The following is a 17,552-nucleotide window of genomic DNA, read 5'->3' as shown; positions in this document are numbered from 1 at the left end:
TAGCAAGGATGTTTGAAATATATCTGACATTGAATCAGGCTAACTAGATCACGCAGCATATACTTCACCAAGGAAATCTGGTGAGGTGAGTCTTAATATCAGCCAAATGCCATGGAAAAATATTTTAGATTGAATTTGGTATTTTTTATGCAGTTAAATCTACATATGGGGAGACTTCCAATACAAATAGGTACAGTTGAAAATTTAAATAAACAATTTTTCTGTAGGTGGATAATTAAGTCTTAATATTGGCGATTTTCTCCTTGTTTTCTATTGATAGCTATGCGCCAGAATCCAGTCAAATTTATATAAGATCCTTTGAAGGCAGATAAATAAACAACAGTTCAATATTTAAGGTGAGGACCAATTCAATTATACTCATCATCACAAGTGTTCATTTGTTCGATACTCAGCTGGGCATTCTGAAAGGGATGAGGATACTATGAGGGGTACCTCATAGGTATATATTCTTGACACAGGATTAAAACAAACTTTGAACGGGATTCATTTGATTGACACTAGTATATGATTTTCTCCTTCATTCATTTTAAATATTTATTTATTTTTGTATGTGATAGAATGGATATAGGCGGGGTGACTTTTTGTATATAGGATTTGTCAATTGGGTGAATATTAACTATGTAAACTTGTATAAACCCATAAATATGAGCTTTATGTTGATTTATTTTTATTTTATTGTTTTATTTCAGCCCTGATGATGTCCTTTTAGGACGAAACGTGTCAGCTGATGTATTGTTTGGAATTTGCTTGGAATACAAATTGTAATAATAGAGAAGAAGATTGTGACTGCTTTCGTTATTTGGATTTTGAACTGTGCTCATTGAAAAAAATAAAAAAGAAAGAATCTTCTTGAATTCAACATACTGCCTAAGGACTTATTATTGGAAGACTCCCAACATTTTTAGATGGTTGAAAATCTTTTTGAAATTGTTTGGGGCTCCTCTGATTAGCACTTATTGTCTTAGTTATTTGTGGTTCTGAAGTGGTGGACCACACAGAGTGAGCTCCAGTGTTCATTATAATAATCTTTCCACACATCAGTGTAATCAACTAGTGCGCCCAAGGTGCTTTACCCTAACCGCTTAGATGTCTTACATTTTCATGCTTTTTTATTAGTAATGAATGCCTTTGAATGTCATTGCCTTTAATGTTGAATCCTCATGTACTTATTGTCCTTATAGATGTGATTACCCTCTGAAAAAACCAATAGGCTTGCATGATATATCTGGTTTCTGCTTGACAAAGCCAATGGGCTTCACCTATACATGTATTTACTCATTGACAAAACCAACATGCCAGTTTTATTTAAAATAATGCCCCCATATATTGAATGGGGTGTTCTATCTGGCACAGGTGTGTGGGTGCTTTGATTTTGGGGTCATGACCCACTAGGGGTTCAAATGTGATTTCTGGATATCACCCAACGCAAAGTGCAGGCTAGACAATGATTTAGTGAGTATTTTTATTGCGTGCTAGCATATGGAGATTAGTAAACCACACCTCCTGTCCTGAGCAGGCTTTGGACTTCTCTGCTTTGCTACCCTGAGAGAGTCAAGTGCTACAATGGGGTACTTGGTTCCCGGTAAGGAGACAATTATAGAGCCATAACGTGTGCAGAAACTAATAACTGAGGGCATATTATCAAGGGTGGCGATAGGGAATTTTCGCAGCTTTAGCGGCCGTTTTTGCCCACTAAGCGGCGATAATTCTATCCTATTAGCAAGCTGTTGCTAACAGCAGTTAGCGACAGCTTTTAGGTGATAGCGAGCGGTTTGGGGCCCGCTTTGCATGTTAGTGATATTTATCACTAATGACATGCAAAGTGGGCGTACCCAAACTGTTAGCGACTGAATAAAATCTATGGTAAGTGGTGATGTTAAAACCGCCTAGGTGCAATCACAGAACAATACTTTAATAGTGTGTTGTGCCTGACAGGATTAAAAGAAAGATAACAGCACAGTGGTATGGATTTAAAACCACTGTCACTCGGTGGTCGACATGTTTCAGCCTCTAGATCACTGCCCGTGTATCAACGGCTTTCTTCAGGACCAGATTACATAAGTGATAATGCTGCTGCACTGTTCAGTGTAAATCAGAAATAGAATAATAAAGAAAATGTATACAGAACCGGTATTCCTGCTTGTCTTTTCAGTCAGGTCATACCCAGGTATCCTCACAAGTAGGATATTCCTGCCTCACCTCTACCTGGCGGACTGCTCTGGAGGGAGGCCCCGCTCTATCCGTCGGTACCTCGTCACCTTCGAGAGCAAGTCCCATGAGGCACAGGGTCAGAGCTGATTTGCATATAGCCAGTGTTTAACCCAGGGTGGTGTGGAGTGAAAAAAACGATGGATTTAGGCCCAGATCCTTGTACTGGGGTGAATGTATGACATTGTTCTACATTCTGTCCATCAACTGTGTTTTTTGCAATTTCACCCTCAATTTCTAACCGGCACACTCCAACCCATACACACAAAAACATACAACACTCAGGGAGACATTCAAGAGAGCTACACTGGCTGCTGAAATGTAATGTTTCAGATGGGCTTGATATTTTGAGCACAAAGCAAATTATGGAAGTCTTTCACTTTCTATTTGCTCATTTGTGTTTTATTTCATGGTTTTTGGCCTTAAGTAGCCATAAAGGACGGAAATAAAGAAGTTCTTCCTGCCTGAGGCAACTAAAAGGACAGATAAGCTAGCTCCAAATGCATTTTTGGGGAAGAAAATTGCCTTTTGCAGCTTGTAAAGCGCTAGGCTAACAACCTCATCAACAACAAGGATGCATTATAGTATTAACATATCAATGACAGGTTCCAAGGTTGGACGGATGCTCAGCTCACTTTGATTGTCCCACCTGAAGTCTATAGAGCACAAAGTGTGTCTGATGGACTCCAAGGCTCAGGAACTACCTCTGGTGATTCTCACGGACCTTTCCAGCATCTACATGTGTAGTAGCAGTTTCTTACTTTCAAAAGCAAGCCGAATCGCCTTGACCTTGGGCTAATACAACAAGCTGCTGCTCTTTTAACATGGTGGCTCAATAGAGAGGTTAATAATACACTGTACAAAATGAGGATAGCATCTATCCCTCCATCCATCCATCCTGGACAATGCAGTTACCCATCCACCCATCTTTGCACTCTCCGTCATTCGATCCAGCCTCACCGATCCTTCCATCCACCTTTCCCTCCACTCATTTGTCTGCCCATCCACCTTTCCGTTCCAAACACAAATAACAGAAACATCGAAATTATTGACAAAAATGACCAGCATAAATGAAAACGTTATTATGTGTGCAAACTTCTTAGAGCTAAATTGTATGAGAGGAAAACAGTAAAGAATAAAAAGAAAGTATTAAACCATAACCTAAAAAAAACCATGAAGAAAGTGGGACAGGCAACAGAAAAGAGCTTTTCAAAGATTCCACATAGTTATGTGTTCTGTTGAAAATATCTCTGGGTTCCAGTCAGTCCTAATTAACCTTTTCTGCAGCACAATTGCAGCTATAGCTTTTCACCTCTGTAAGCCAATTGAAAAACAGGTTAAAATGGCAGCTGATAGCTGCGTAATATGATAGGCAGCTGTAAAACGGAATTGAGGGTCGCTGGCACACCGAAAAGAGGCGGGCCGTGGCCTAGATCAACCACCAACACAAAATGCTACAGGATCTTCAAAATAGGATGTCACATTATTGTCAACCTGTTGTTAGGTGAAAAAAGAGTTTAACCTCATCACTGCGGCTCGAATTCCGCCACAGTGCTGAACATTCCCGATTGCGTGCGTGGTCATGACGGCTCCCGGCCGTCATCAGCACACACACACCGTGACTCATGAGGGCCGGGAGCCGTTATGAGCATCGAAGAGGTTAAAAGTGCAGTGGAAAATAATGCAGTGGCCCCTGCAGGTCAGAGCGGTGGGGCGATGGGGCCAGGTTGGGGGGGATTCGACAGACGACCACGAGGGAAAATTAAATAAATAATACATTTTTCCTCGCCGTCTTCTGTCGAAATCCCCCCTTCCCCACCCGACCCCATCGCTCTTACCTGCATGGGTCGCTGTCGGTTATAATCTGCTGATTTACTAGAAGCAAAACCAGTTCCTTTTGAGCAGTGTAGGCTGATAGTTTCAGTCATAAATAATTAACTTCATCTTACACTTATTATTCTAATGAGTGATTTATTCCTGTCTGTTGCATGACATTCAGAATTCCAATTAGATAGATTCTATGTATGAAGCATTTTCAAAATGAACACATTTCTCAAAAGAGCAAGTAAAATGACTCGATAAATGATTATTTTGTGTGTAGGGAGACAGAACCAAACCTTTGTACCAGAGTGCTGCTTCCACGGCTGAATTCAGCAGTTCCAGCTACCAAAGGGCCAATGAAACTTTGGTGAAGTGGTGGAGCTTACACTTGGCGTGTACCTTGCAATAGAGTTGCACATGTTGACATGCACTGTGTTAAGGTTACTTTTTTTGATGTTTAGGAATAAAGACCGGGAAAATGTCAGAGAGCGCCGCGCTAAGACATTAGGGATGCGCAGTATTCACAAGAATATGGCACACCCCTGTGTTTTCCCTAGCGTTGCCGTTAAATTTATCTGCTTAGTGCCAAGACAGGCACCCCTGCACCATAGTGCAAGGGTGCCTGCTTTGCAGAGAATGATTGTTTATGTGCAGGAAGGTGTCCCTTCCTGCACATCAACAATCACTAATGGCGATTTGTTACTTCTATGAGTGCCACATTCTGCATCACACATAGAAGTAGCAAGTCGTCATTATTTAATGATTGTTTATGTGGAGAAAGGGACACCTTCCTGCACATAAACAATCATTAATGGGATTTTACTCGCTCTATGTGTGCTGCAGAATGTCCCTGTTTCCAATTTCAAAGCCAACACCAATGGGGGCTCGTAGCCTTTAACCCGTTGGCCGCTGCCGCAGTGCGTCCGTTTTAAAAACCGGGCGGGGCTGAGTCGACCGTTGAACGTGCGCAGCAACAGCCAGGTAGTGCTCCGAACGTTCAACAGCTGACGGCAGCACTTAACAGTTTAAAAGTGGTGGGCATAATCTTTGGCTCGAATTCCAGTAACCAAGCCACACATCTGCTCTGGTGGTTTGGCGGGAGGAGTGAGGTTCATTCACACTCATTTGCACTCAGTCTTTCTCTTTTACTCATTCTCAATCAGTGCCATCAACTTACTCTGATTCATACCTTTACTTACTTTGACTGACTCCACATCACCGGCTCACTTAGTCTCACTCTGACCTGCTCAGTCCCATTCATTTTGACCCACTCAGTCCATTTCATTCTGCTCACTCAGTCCCACTCATTCTGACTCACTCAGTCCCATTCTCTCAGTCTCACTGAGATTCACTCAGTCCCAATCTGATTCACTCTGATATACTCAGTCCACATCATTCCAATTCACTCAGTGTCACTCACTCATACTCGGTATCACTCATTCACTCCCTCGGACTGATTAAATATTAGTTTGACTCACCGAATATCATGCAGACTGACTTAGTCTCATTCTGACCCTGATTCGGTCAGCCTCACTCTTTCTCAGTCAGTCTCCCTCATTCTCAATCAGCCTAACTTAGACCCACTCACTCAATCTCACTCTGCAGTCACCCTTCCTAACTGCACCCCAGGGATGTGGTCATTGAGCGCCAACAGGGGATATGCCTCCATGTCAGACTCACCCTTCCTAATAATGATGTGCACAGCAGTGACCTGGTCATTCATACCTGCATTCTGTAGAGAGTGTCACTTCCATATGCAGTCGTAGACGACTCCCAACCAGTGAATGAGCACTTTCTATAAAGCACACATAATACAACCTAACCTCATAGAACCTAAGGCAACATAACCTAACACCGGTAGTCACTACAGTGCTGAACGGTGTGCATTTGTTAGCGTGGAATCTACACTATGAACCCTGGTCTAATGTTTTGGTAGTAGCAACAAGACAAAGGTTGTATGGGTGCTGTAGTGAAGAGATTCCCCCGTCCCATCTAAGACTGGCGAGGTTTTTCAGATCCACCTAGAGATGAACCTGACATTTGGAGGGATTCATCAAATCAAAAAAAATGTATGTGTCCATCTGTAATGAAACAGGTGCTCATGTAAAGCGCTCTGATACCCGATTTCTCGCGTCTAGTTCGCGCTATATGAAACTCAAAAAAAAAAAGGTGGATGGGCAGACAAATGAGTGGAGGGAAAGGTGGATGGAAGGATCGGTGAGGCTGGATCGAATGGCAGTAGGACGGAGAGTGCAAAGATGGGTGGATGGATAACTGTATTGTCCAGGATGGATGGATGGATGGATAGATGTTCTCCTCATTTTGTACAGGGTATTATTAACCGCATGCGGGCGGAATTCCGCTCGTACGCGGAGTTTTGCTAAAGCGCATGTTACGTGACGAGCTGGGCTCGTCATCAGCGTAGCAGGAGGCTACCTCATGAGGAGCCCAGCTCGTCATCAGCGTGGAAGGGGTTAATTAACCTCTCTATTGAGCCACCATGTTAAAAGAGCAGCAGCTTGTTGTATTAGCCCAATGAAAAAGGTGCACAAGAGTTAGCAAAGATGAGAGGGTGCAGGCCACGGGTAAACATGGATTCAATGGGCAGGCTTTGTTGGGATTCTGAGGAACCCTCACTATATGAACTCACTTATGAAGAACAATGAGCACAGCAAGCAGTGCTGTAAAGACTGGGGTCTTTGTAAGAGCCCCCAGAAAGTCACATTAGGAGACCTCCGAGAGCAAAGTGTTCACCCCAGCCCCAGTTTTTTGTGATGTTATTGCAGCCACAATTGTACAGTTTGGCAGCACTGTAAAGAAAATAAAAGAGTTATTGTCAGCCACTTCAGTGGTCCTCATTTCTTTGACTTCAGAAGGATGACAAGAAGAGGCCATCGGTTTAGAATTCTAAGCTTGTGTCCTGCAGTTTGTACGCCATTCATCACTGGCATTAATCCTCTGAGTTATCCCCTGACCTGTCAGCCCAGGGCAGAGAAGAAGCTGTCATAATGCTCGTATACGAATTCAGCAGGCATTGCTGCCTGTCACTCTCATCTGCTGCTGCCTCGCAGATATGGGCCCTGCTGCTATCAGATTTAATTAAATAAGCCTCCCACTCTTTTCTAGGAGGATTTTTTCCATAGATTAAAAGAGCATACACATAAGGTGAAGCATACTGCCTGACTTTTATACATTTTTTTCAAATCTAAGATGCCATTTCTTTTTAATGATTTTTCCTTTACAGCCAGGCACGTTTTTCTTTCATGTTTCTTACATTTAATATTCTGAAGTTTATAAAGCACGTTCCCTTTCCTAGATTCATTTAGGATCGAACAAACAACCCTTCACCAGGACCTGAACCATAACTTCCATTAATAAAAATGCATTCTTATCCAGTCCAGAAATATTCTCTTAATAATTAATGCTATTCAGATTCCAAAAATATGCATGAACATTCAACCTGCCTACTGCCAATTACTAAAGGATTGCAAAGCTCCTTTCTACAGACCATTTACAAGAGGGCAAATGGTCATAATAACTCTTTGTCAGCCAGAATTGTGATTCAGTTTGAAAAAGTTCCATCCCGTAGAAGTATGTCCTATTCCATAGTACATATGACATTTCAGACTCTTTAATTCAGTAGTTCAAGATTTCTTAAGCCTATTTTAGAAATGTTGTTAACTCATTTCCTATATCTAGTGTCTAAATGAATGAATGAATGATAGAGTGAGTACGACTGTGAATCAAAGCTGTGAATGGCTTTGATTCTCAGTTACGATTCATAAAGGGGGTGGTAATGGACAGAGTATCTGAATTGAGCAGAACACTCCTACCCAGTCAAAAGATCAGGGCTTGATCCATCACCGTTTTTTAGCCCACTGCACCATCCCAGTTCAGAACCTGGCTATATGCAAATTAGTCTGGCCCTGGCCCAGTGCATCATGGGAACAGGGCAGACCAAACTACCAAGCCAATTCTTTACTGGAAAGGAAACAAGCTTCCGGGGACCGGTTTCTGGCATTGCAGCCGTCTTCGGCCCGGCTTGCTTGAATCCTGATGGTGCAGTGAGCAAAGGACTCACATCTGAGTATACCCTACCACACTTATGGTGGCCAAAACGATTCATAAAGGGGGTGGTAATGGACAGAGTATCAGAATTGAGCAGAATTTGATTCTCAGTTAACCTCACTCTCTCATGCATACATTCTCACGCAGTCTGACTGCCTCCGTCACAGACACTCTATCTCACAGACACACTCTTGCACCCACAGAAAAACCCTCTCACCCAAAGTTTTCTTTTGCTTATCGTATTTCCTGCACAGGTTCTATTTGGACATTTGCTCTTCTCTGCGTCCGGTGCTGGGAGAACTCTGAAACCTTGTATCAGCTCAGGAGATTGCAGGTACCAGGTTTCACTCTCCTTGCTCATCCCACCCTTTCCCAACTCTGTGACAGGTTGGAAAAGGCTGAATGATGTGTAGCCACAGGCACTGCAGGGCTTAAGCCTGCAGCCCCCATGGCTACCTTTATCTGTGACGCCTCAGTACGTCACATATAGGGGAGGCACTGATGCGTGCCAGGGCTCAAAGGCCAGGGATTGAGGGGCATATTACCAACAACTAGCGATATTTATCGCTAAATGGGCTTAGCGAGTTGTTTTTTATCGCCAAGCATCGCCGGATATTATCGCAGAGATAACGTGCTATTAGCAACGTTTATATCTAAAGCGATAAAATATCTGGCGATAGCGGCGAAATTCGTGAATATCGCTGAGAATACAGCGATATTCACGCATTAACGCCAATATGGTCTTAGCCATAATATCCAAATCCCATTGGATATAATGGCTAAGAACTGATCTGAGCAGGCGTTAGCTTTTGGAGATATTTGCACTTAGCGCGAATATTTCCATCGCTGCGCCTGCGTTGATAATAGGCGATAGCGATGTTAGTGACTGTTTTTAGTCGCTAACAGGTTGGGTACACCCACTTTGCATGTCATTAGCGATAAATATCGCTGGCATGCAAACCGCTCGCTATCACCTAAAGGCTGTCGCTAACTGATGTTAGCGACAGCTTGCCAATAGGGCGATTAAATTATCGCCGCTTAGCGGCTGAAAGCGGCCACGAAAGCGGCAATAATTTCATTTCGCCCACCTTGATAATATGCCCCAGAATTTCTCCAGCCCTGGTTATCCCTCTCTGATGGGTGGTGCAGGCACTTTTGTGTGAATGCTCCAGCCATCAGACAGAGACTGTTGCTGGACAGAAGGAGCTCCTTTCTTTTGATTTACCAAGAGTGAATAACAGATGATTATTCACCCTTGGCATAATAAAAACAAGCATTGGCATAGCCCATGGGTCTCGCTTTTGGGACCTTATAAGTTTTTAGTTATGCAGCACAATATCCTTAGTGCAACCACATCAACTGTTGCATGGCTAAACACTTATAAGGTCCCAAAGGCGAGACCTATTGGCTATGCCAATGTCATCATACATGCAGGACCTGTAACTTAAATTATTAGGTTGAACTAAAATTATTGCCCAAGACCTGTAAAGCTGATGGAGATGTATTTCTTGTTTTTATTTAATTATTTTTTAATTTATTTGCCAATAAAGTAGCCTGATGGTGTTCAAACTGCAACTGACTGAATTAAATGTCTTTTGACTTAGAATTACTTTCTGTGGAGACATCTTTGTACTTTTCAAATAACCCATTTGAGGGTTGAAAACCTCAATTCTACTTAATTTTGTGAATGAGAACTGACAGCTCCAGTCCAACAAGTACTCCCAGAGCCCTGCATTGAAGTGTAGGGGCTGTAAAAATCCAAGTGTTATGCAAAGTGTAGCAAATGAGGCACACCCTTCGGCACAAGAATGGTGTACAAGTAGTGTGTGGCCAGTGGTGCACTGTGCAGCTCATTGTCCCAAATATATGACTAAAGATGGTGTGTAGGGTGCTGCTTTTTATAGAGCATATTTTCAACTGAAATGGCCATTAGATTAGCATCAGTCATGCACCTTTACTGATAAACCTAGGTACAAACGATAATGCGCAGAAATCTTATTTCTGTGTGTATCTATCATTTTTGCATCACACAAGTGTCTTGGTTCGTTTTGATCCTATTAAAATTCCCTCTTACCTCAGAATTACAAATACAACAATGTGTCTTAATGGAACTTTTCTTGCTGACAATATATTTTGGAATGGTTGAAAAGGTCATTACATTTTATTGAGTTAGAAAACATGTGACATTCTGCAGCTTTTCTATCAATACTCGCTTTACTCCTGCAGACTGTCACTTATTTCACATTATAAAATTCACCCTATTGTCATCAAGGAAAGAAAACTAAACACCCATCGCCCATTATGAGTGACAACTGGATGAAAGGGCGGCTGCCTTGAGGCAATCAGAGAAGATGCTGAGCCATCAACCGCCCATTCATGACACCCGGTGCCTAGCAACAGGCTGGCTTCTCAGTTGGGTACTTTAAGAAATATGTTTGAATTTACAGTGCAAAAATTTGCTAGAGGGCTTCCATAAACTTTATCCTTATACTTTACTTTTTCCAGGCTTCCACTGCATTGTGTCTGCACTCTGAAACCCTGTAGCCCAGAGCTGCAAACCTCTGCCGCACGCCATGCAGGAGGTAACCTTCCACTGTTAGTGAGTGGGTTGGGGGAGGCGCTTCCACTGCCAGTGATCAAAGGAACCTTGCACTAACTGCGTGAAAGATTTCCAGCTGAGTGCAGTCCGCCTGGCAAAGACCAACTCCTTGAAATGTGCACATTCTAAGAACAAATGCCCCTAAGCATCCCCGCCTCTTACCTTCCGCACAAACACAGGTCCCCAGAAAAGCACTTGTCAGACACAGCTTCCAATTACAGCCCAGTCATCAGGAATAATGAAACACAGAAATAAGGCTTGAATGCTGTATACAGAGCTCCTTTGATCTGCCTATTTCAGGCACTTAAGCAGCAATTTCCGGCATCACTAAGAAATCACAACACATCTTCAGCAAAAAGAGAGCGGGAGTGAGAGGGGAGGGCAGAGGAGACAAAGAGAGAGAGGAATGAATGGGAGAAGAGGGAAAGAAAGTGGAAACGGGGTGAGGGGGGTAAGAAGAGAAGGATGTAAAGTGGAGAAAGAGGATAAAGGGGGCGAGGGAAGGAGAGAAGAGAAGAGGGAGATGGAGAAGGTTAGAGAGGGTGAGGTAGGGAACTTAAAGAGGGAGAAAGTAGGAATGAAGAAAGAGGAATGGAGAGATGGAGAGGAAAATGGGGTAGATTGGAGATTATTGGATGAGAGGGGGTGACGAAGATGAATTTGAGAAATAAAGGAGTTAAAGGGATGGGGAGCCAAGGCTGCGAGACAAGGTGAGGGAAAGTGTTAAAGGCCACGAGTAAAAGGATGGGTGTGAGAAGGGCAGAGAGGTGAAAAAGATAGGAAGTGTGAAGAGAGGAGAGGGCAGGGCTAATGGTGATACATTGGGGAAAGAGGTTCAGGGGGAGAGCGTGAAAAGTGGGAAAGGAGCAAACTAAGAAGACGAGGGGGAGAGAAAATAGAAAGCCAGACCGGTGAGCTATGTGGACGTGGGGTAGATGAAAAGGGTGATAGGAGTGAAAACTGAAGCTGGGGTTAGAAAGGAACGTGGAGAAAGAGGGTACGGAGGGCAAATGACAGATGAAATCAGTGAAATGTGAGTGAAAGGGCTAAAGACGGGTAAGTGGAGTGAGAAATTATGATAGAGTGGGGCGGAGAGGAAGGATAGGAAAGGTGGGGCAGGGGGAGGGGCAGAGAAGCTGACGAGGAGGTGGGAAGGGGGAGAGTGAGGCGCTTGGGAGAGCGCTGTGCTTTATGAGGCATGACGGCCAGATGGAGGTAATACAGATGGTGACTGCGCACACGCTCGTGAACGCAAGCTTGAGGCCAGGAAAAGCCTCTGGTGGCACTTTTAAAAGTCATTTACTAAATGTCTCGAAGAGACAGCGCATGCACTGTCTCAGGCGAGACCTAACAAATGGGCCAGAAAACAAGGGATCGTAGCCCTTGAGCCCTTTAAAAGGAACCGCCACTGGCAACACACATTGATTTTGAGAGGAATTAAAACTAAATGTTTCAAACTATACTCTTAGCACTAGTGTTTACTTCTGTCCTCATTTGTGGTCATTGCCAAAAAGAGCATGTTCTGAAAGTCTGACAAAACTGTGCATATAAAGCACTCAATATTATGAATACAACTTTGGGTGTTTCCAACTCATGCGTAATAACAAGTGACTCAATGGAAAAATCCACGCAGATGAGAACGGTGTTTATGTGCGCCCTAATGGAAAGGAAACTTGGAAAAAGTGCAAGAAATTTCAAAAGTCATCCCTTTATGGCATCGGAATAAAATCTCCAGACTCCATTATGTATGTTATTTTGGCTATACCACACTGTCAATGAAGATTTCTATAAAAATGTTTACTGGACGCATGGATCTAAAACTGTAAAATTGCAGACTGCACAATAAGGGACTCATTTATGTCATTTTGGCATAGGGCAGAGTAGCAAGGTACGCCAAAGTGAAAGGGCATCTTGGTGTAGGGCAGCGCAGCAAGGTACGCCAAAGTGAAAGGAAAGGAGTGCACTGTATTTAAGCAATACGGTGCATTCCTGTCCTTTCTTTCTGCGCTGGTGCTGTTTAAGCAGGCTAGTGCAAACGTAGGCACCCTTGTACCATGGTGCACCTTCCTGCACAAAAACAGCCCTAAGAGGCGTTTCCCTCTTTCTTTGTGTGTTGCAGAATGCAGCACACACGGATAGAGGGAGAAATGAGGAGAAGTGAAGTTATTTCTCCTCATTATGCGCCATCTCAGGAGGCATAAGAATTTGGCGCTTCCCCAGGTTTACATTGCTCTTTAAATCTGGGCCAGCTTCAAATCCCATGAGTGTTGCGTGGGAAAACCCACTGCAATGCCCATGGAACACCTCCTGGGCGTAGAGTAAGGTGACGCAGCTATTTGCGCTGTGTCGCCTTACTCGTGATTTATGAAGCCACTCAAAGCCACTCAGGGTGGCTTTGCGTGGCTTCATAAATCATTATGAGAGCCCTGCGTCACACATGTACCACTTTACGTGGTGCAAAAATAACTAAGGGCTCTCATAAATAAGCCCCAAAAATCCTTCCTGAAACATGTATTCAAAGGAATTGAGATCCATACAGCGTACACTAATTAATGAAGATTATATGTGCTAAATGCCCTTGGCTATCAATTGAATAGATCAAACCTAATCAAATGTCGCCGAAAATAAATAAATACATCATAGACAAAGGGAACAAAAGGCTACGTTAGGCTTGAATATAGGTGTCAAGCAAGGGTAGGACAGGCCATAAAGCAAGCAAGGACTATAGGTCACCATCCACCATGTTGGATATTAAAAGACACTAATTGGTTTTTTGCACGCGCACTACCAGTTTCAACGTAATTTTTATCGTGGTTTGAGAGTTTGTTGTGTGCTCCTGGGGTGGCGAGTTCCGTTCAAAGAGGTCAATAGTTTAGATAACTCAATAGCGCTTCCAAACTCAATTGGTTGCGTCCCCCTGGGCACTACTTGAATCAATAGCATACAGCCCATCTACAAAAATGGCTTCATTTCGGTTGTCTCCCGCCTGAAATTGCCTCTGCTTCAATAGAAGTAAATAGAGGAAATATATATATTTTTTTTAATCTCCCACTTACTCTTCTTAAATGTTGACATGTATGCAATAGTACACATGTGTTTTGTGTTCAGAAATGTTTAAAGTTCTCTCTAGTCCAGCAAGTTTCACTCCCCTCCCCTGCTCCTAAATTTACTAACATGAAAATCCTCTTGTGAGCAACCCAATGTAAAAGTATGAACGCATCTTTCCTGAATTAGAAAAGGAGTTCTAGTCTCGTAAATAAGGTATTTTGAGTATTAATCTGATTAACAAATGAAAATTGCTCTGGGATTAGACTGCATTAACTCTAAAATTAGTTTGAACTGCACTGGCAATGAGGCAGTACAACATATATGGACAGCAATGACCAGTCCTTAATTTGAGACAGTGGTTGCACGTAAGACCAATGGCACCCATTTTTGGCAAGTGGCTTTATTTTTGCACCTTAGACTTTGACCCAGAGCGAGAGAGAGAAAAAAAAAGGGGGGGGTGGGAGAAATACGGCAAAATCAATGAAAAAGAAAGACACCAGGGATGGAAAATTACATGAAAGAGACAGTTAGAGGAACAGAGAGTCTCTGCTAGTGGATGAAAGAGACATGAGGTGGAATGAAGACTACGCCACTGGAGTCAAGCTAACCATGGCTGAAGACGGCTGATAGCCAGAAACCGGTCCTAGGATGCTTGATTCCTGTCCAGGGAAGACATGGCTTGGCAGTTTGGGCTGGACTGTTCCTATGAGGCACAGGGTCAAGACTGATTTGCATATGGCCATGTCTCAACTGGGGTGGCTTGGTGAGCAAAATAACGATGGATTAAACCCAGATCTGTGACTGGGGGTGAATGTTTTGCCATTGTGCAACATTCTGTCCATCATCCTGTGTGTTTTGCTATGCATAGGGTGACCAATTATCCGTAAATTTCATGGACCGTCCATTATTTTAGTATGATGTCTGTAAGGCGTCCGCAATTACGGTCGCCTTACAGACATCATACTAAAATGCGAGAGGCCCCATGAGTTTAAAAGTTCCCACTCGGGGCCTCTCGCACTTATCTTTTAATCTGTAGACTGAGGCTGCCTGCAGCAGCTCCTCCCGGACCAAGCAAAGACTGTGGACTGGCCCATTGTCATTCTAAGACTGCAGACGATTATCACATAGAATGACAATGGGCCCTATTATAGTGACAGCATGTGGTGTGCCTTCTCCTGCACAAATCTTGATTGCTGTCACTTTCCAAAGCTGCGCGCATACTGAAAAACTGTGAAGTGCATGATTGTCTCAACCTTATCCTCTTCGGTGCTCATGACGGCTCCTGGCCGTCATGAGTCACGGTAGGCGTGTGCTCATGACGGCTGGGAGCCATCAGAGCGTTGACGCTCCACCCACGCGGTGTTAATTCCCCGCCTGTGCGAAGAATGAATCAGTGGGCGGAGTTCTGACGGCTCGCGTCTGTCATAAGCACACGCTCATCGTGATTTATGACGGCCGGGAGCCGTCATGAGCACCGCAACGCCACACCCACCCCCTACCCCCCCCACCGTGGCGGAATTCGCGCCGCAGCGAAGGGGCTACATAAATTCATTTTGGCCTGTACTTATTTTGATTGTCTATTTACTAATACACGATTGTGCGACCTCCTCTGATATGTCTGTAAAACGAATGTTTTGTCCCAAATTTTTGTCCTGAATTTGGACCTTCTGTCCTGAATTTTTGTCCTGAATTTCGACCCTTTGTCCTGAATTTTTACACTGACCATTCTAAATTTGCACCCATGCCTGCTGGTCACCCTAACTAAGCAGCCTTGATTTTCAGCAACCCTGACGTTCGATGGCACCCCCCCGCGGTCTTTTGAGCAAGAGTTCGGGCAACCTCACTTACTCATTTACAAACTGCCGGAACCTAATCGAGCTTAACACAACGATGACATCAGAACGCAGGGATGCGATCAGCTGCTTCACCTACTTCAGGGCAATGGTCTCGTAATGAGTCACGTTGCCAGGCAACCGCCTGCAATTAAGTTAAGAGCTACTACAGCCTCAACGTGAGACCTTTCACTTTGAAATTGGCCGTAGGAATGAAGTGAACGCTGCTTGATCACGTAGGCGCGTGCGGAGGCCTGCTCAGCCCGCCCTTTGCCCCCAGTCTCACCTGCCCCAGTTGCTCGCAGGCCGTCTGGTACTCCGCTTGCTGGCAGAGGTCTTTGACACGTTGGTATTTAGGGAGAAAGTTCTCTTCCTGGGCGTCTACCTTGTCATTTTCCCGCTTATGCAGCAATTTACTGGAAAACAATAGTCACAGCAGAAATACATTTTAGTCATTTTGCACAGTTTCTGACAAATTCTTACTCTTCTGTTAAATGGCATGTTTCGTCAATGCTCGTGAGTGCAATACGTGGAAATTCTATTTCAATTTATGGAAGAGTAGCAAACAATTCAGTGAAAGAAAGTTTGCACTTTTTTTTAATCAATTACGCACATAAAAGGGCCGGAGGCTTTTGAAATAATGCATAGTCCAGATTTCTTATGAGAGGGAATCTCCCTTACCTGAAATGTAAGGAATGTTTAAGTAGCTCAGGACTGCACGAAAATCTGTCCTAGTGCACTACAGAAATTGAAATAAAAATTGCACAGCACATGATCCCCCTGGCTGAATGTTCTCTAAAAAACGAGCTGTAGAGCAACACCAAGGGGCATATCATCAAAGCCATGCGATAATTATCGCTCAGCGCTCTTAGCGCGAGGATAATTATCGCCGGCCAACTCTGAATTTTATTGTGGAGATAGCGTGCTATCAGCAACGCTTATCTCCAAAGAGATAAAATTCAGAGCGCAAGCTGCCAATTGTGTGATTATCGCTGGAAATACAGCGATAATCGCACAAGGTTTGGCGAAAGCTTGCTGATAGGGCAAGGCATACTTAGCCATGATATCCAGCTTACATAGGATATCATGGCTAAGTCAGTTTTGAAGCAGGCGTAAGGAAAGCAGCGATAACAGAGATTATCGCTACTTTGCTTGTCGCTCTGCAGGTTAGGGTGCCCATTGATAATTGGAGAAATGTCACTTAGCGACATTTCTTCAGTTATGTCAGGGCAGGAAGGCCCACTTTGCATCTCATTAGAAACGCAAAGATGGGCATTGGGGGAAAGGGCGATAACGCAAGAATTCACGCCAGAGAGTACCCTTGCTGATAAAGCATTAAAATTATCGCCGATTTCTGGATAAAAACGGACGCTAAAGCAGCGATAATTTTATCTCTGGGGCTTGATGCATTTGTTACCCCGAGTGGGAAGGGTATGCTCAGACGTGAGTCCCGTGCTCTCCACACCACTGGAGTCAAGCTATCCTGGCTGCTGACGGCTGATAGCCAGAAACCGGTCCTAGGATGCTTGATTCCGGTCCAGGGAAGACATGGCTTGGCAGTTCGGGCTGGACTGTTCCCATGAGGCACAGGGTCAAGGCTGATTTGCATATGGCCATGTCTGAACTGGGGTGGTGTGGAGTGCAACAAAAACGATGGATTTAGGCCCAGATCTCTGTACTGGGGTGACTGTATGACATTGTTCTTTATTCTGTCCATCAACTGTTGTTTTTGCATTTGTTACCCCGAGTGGGAAGGGTATGCTCAGACGTGAGTCCCGTGCTCTCCACACCACTGGAGTCAAGCTATCTTGGCTGATGATGGCTGATAGCCAGAAACCGGTCCTAGGATGCTTGATTCCGGTCCAGGGAAGACATGGCTTGGCAGTTTGGGCTGGACTGTTCCCATGAGGCACAGGGTCAAGGCTGATTTGCATATGGCCATGTCTGAACTGGGG

At 43.9% G+C, this 17,552-nt stretch overlaps 1 protein-coding gene across 4 annotated transcripts in view; it reads right to left on the bottom strand.

Moving 5' to 3' along the window:
• Window positions 1-17,552, bottom strand: part of SULF2 (sulfatase 2) — a 461,118-nt gene that overhangs the window by 150,488 nt on the left and 293,078 nt on the right. For all 4 annotated transcript variants that reach the window (XM_078651864.1, XM_078651862.1, XM_078651861.1 and 1 more), the window contains exon 10: window positions 15,884-16,013. In XM_078651864.1, the coding sequence (XP_078507990.1) occupies window positions 15,884-16,013 (130 nt within the window). The remainder of the gene's footprint in view (window positions 1-15,883; window positions 16,014-17,552) is intronic.

This window comes from Lissotriton helveticus, chromosome 7 (genome assembly GCF_964261635.1).
Source record: "Lissotriton helveticus chromosome 7, aLisHel1.1, whole genome shotgun sequence".
In the NCBI taxonomy this organism is placed as follows: Eukaryota; Metazoa; Chordata; class Amphibia; order Caudata; family Salamandridae; genus Lissotriton; species Lissotriton helveticus.
This window is presented reverse-complemented; position numbering and strand designations above follow the sequence as displayed.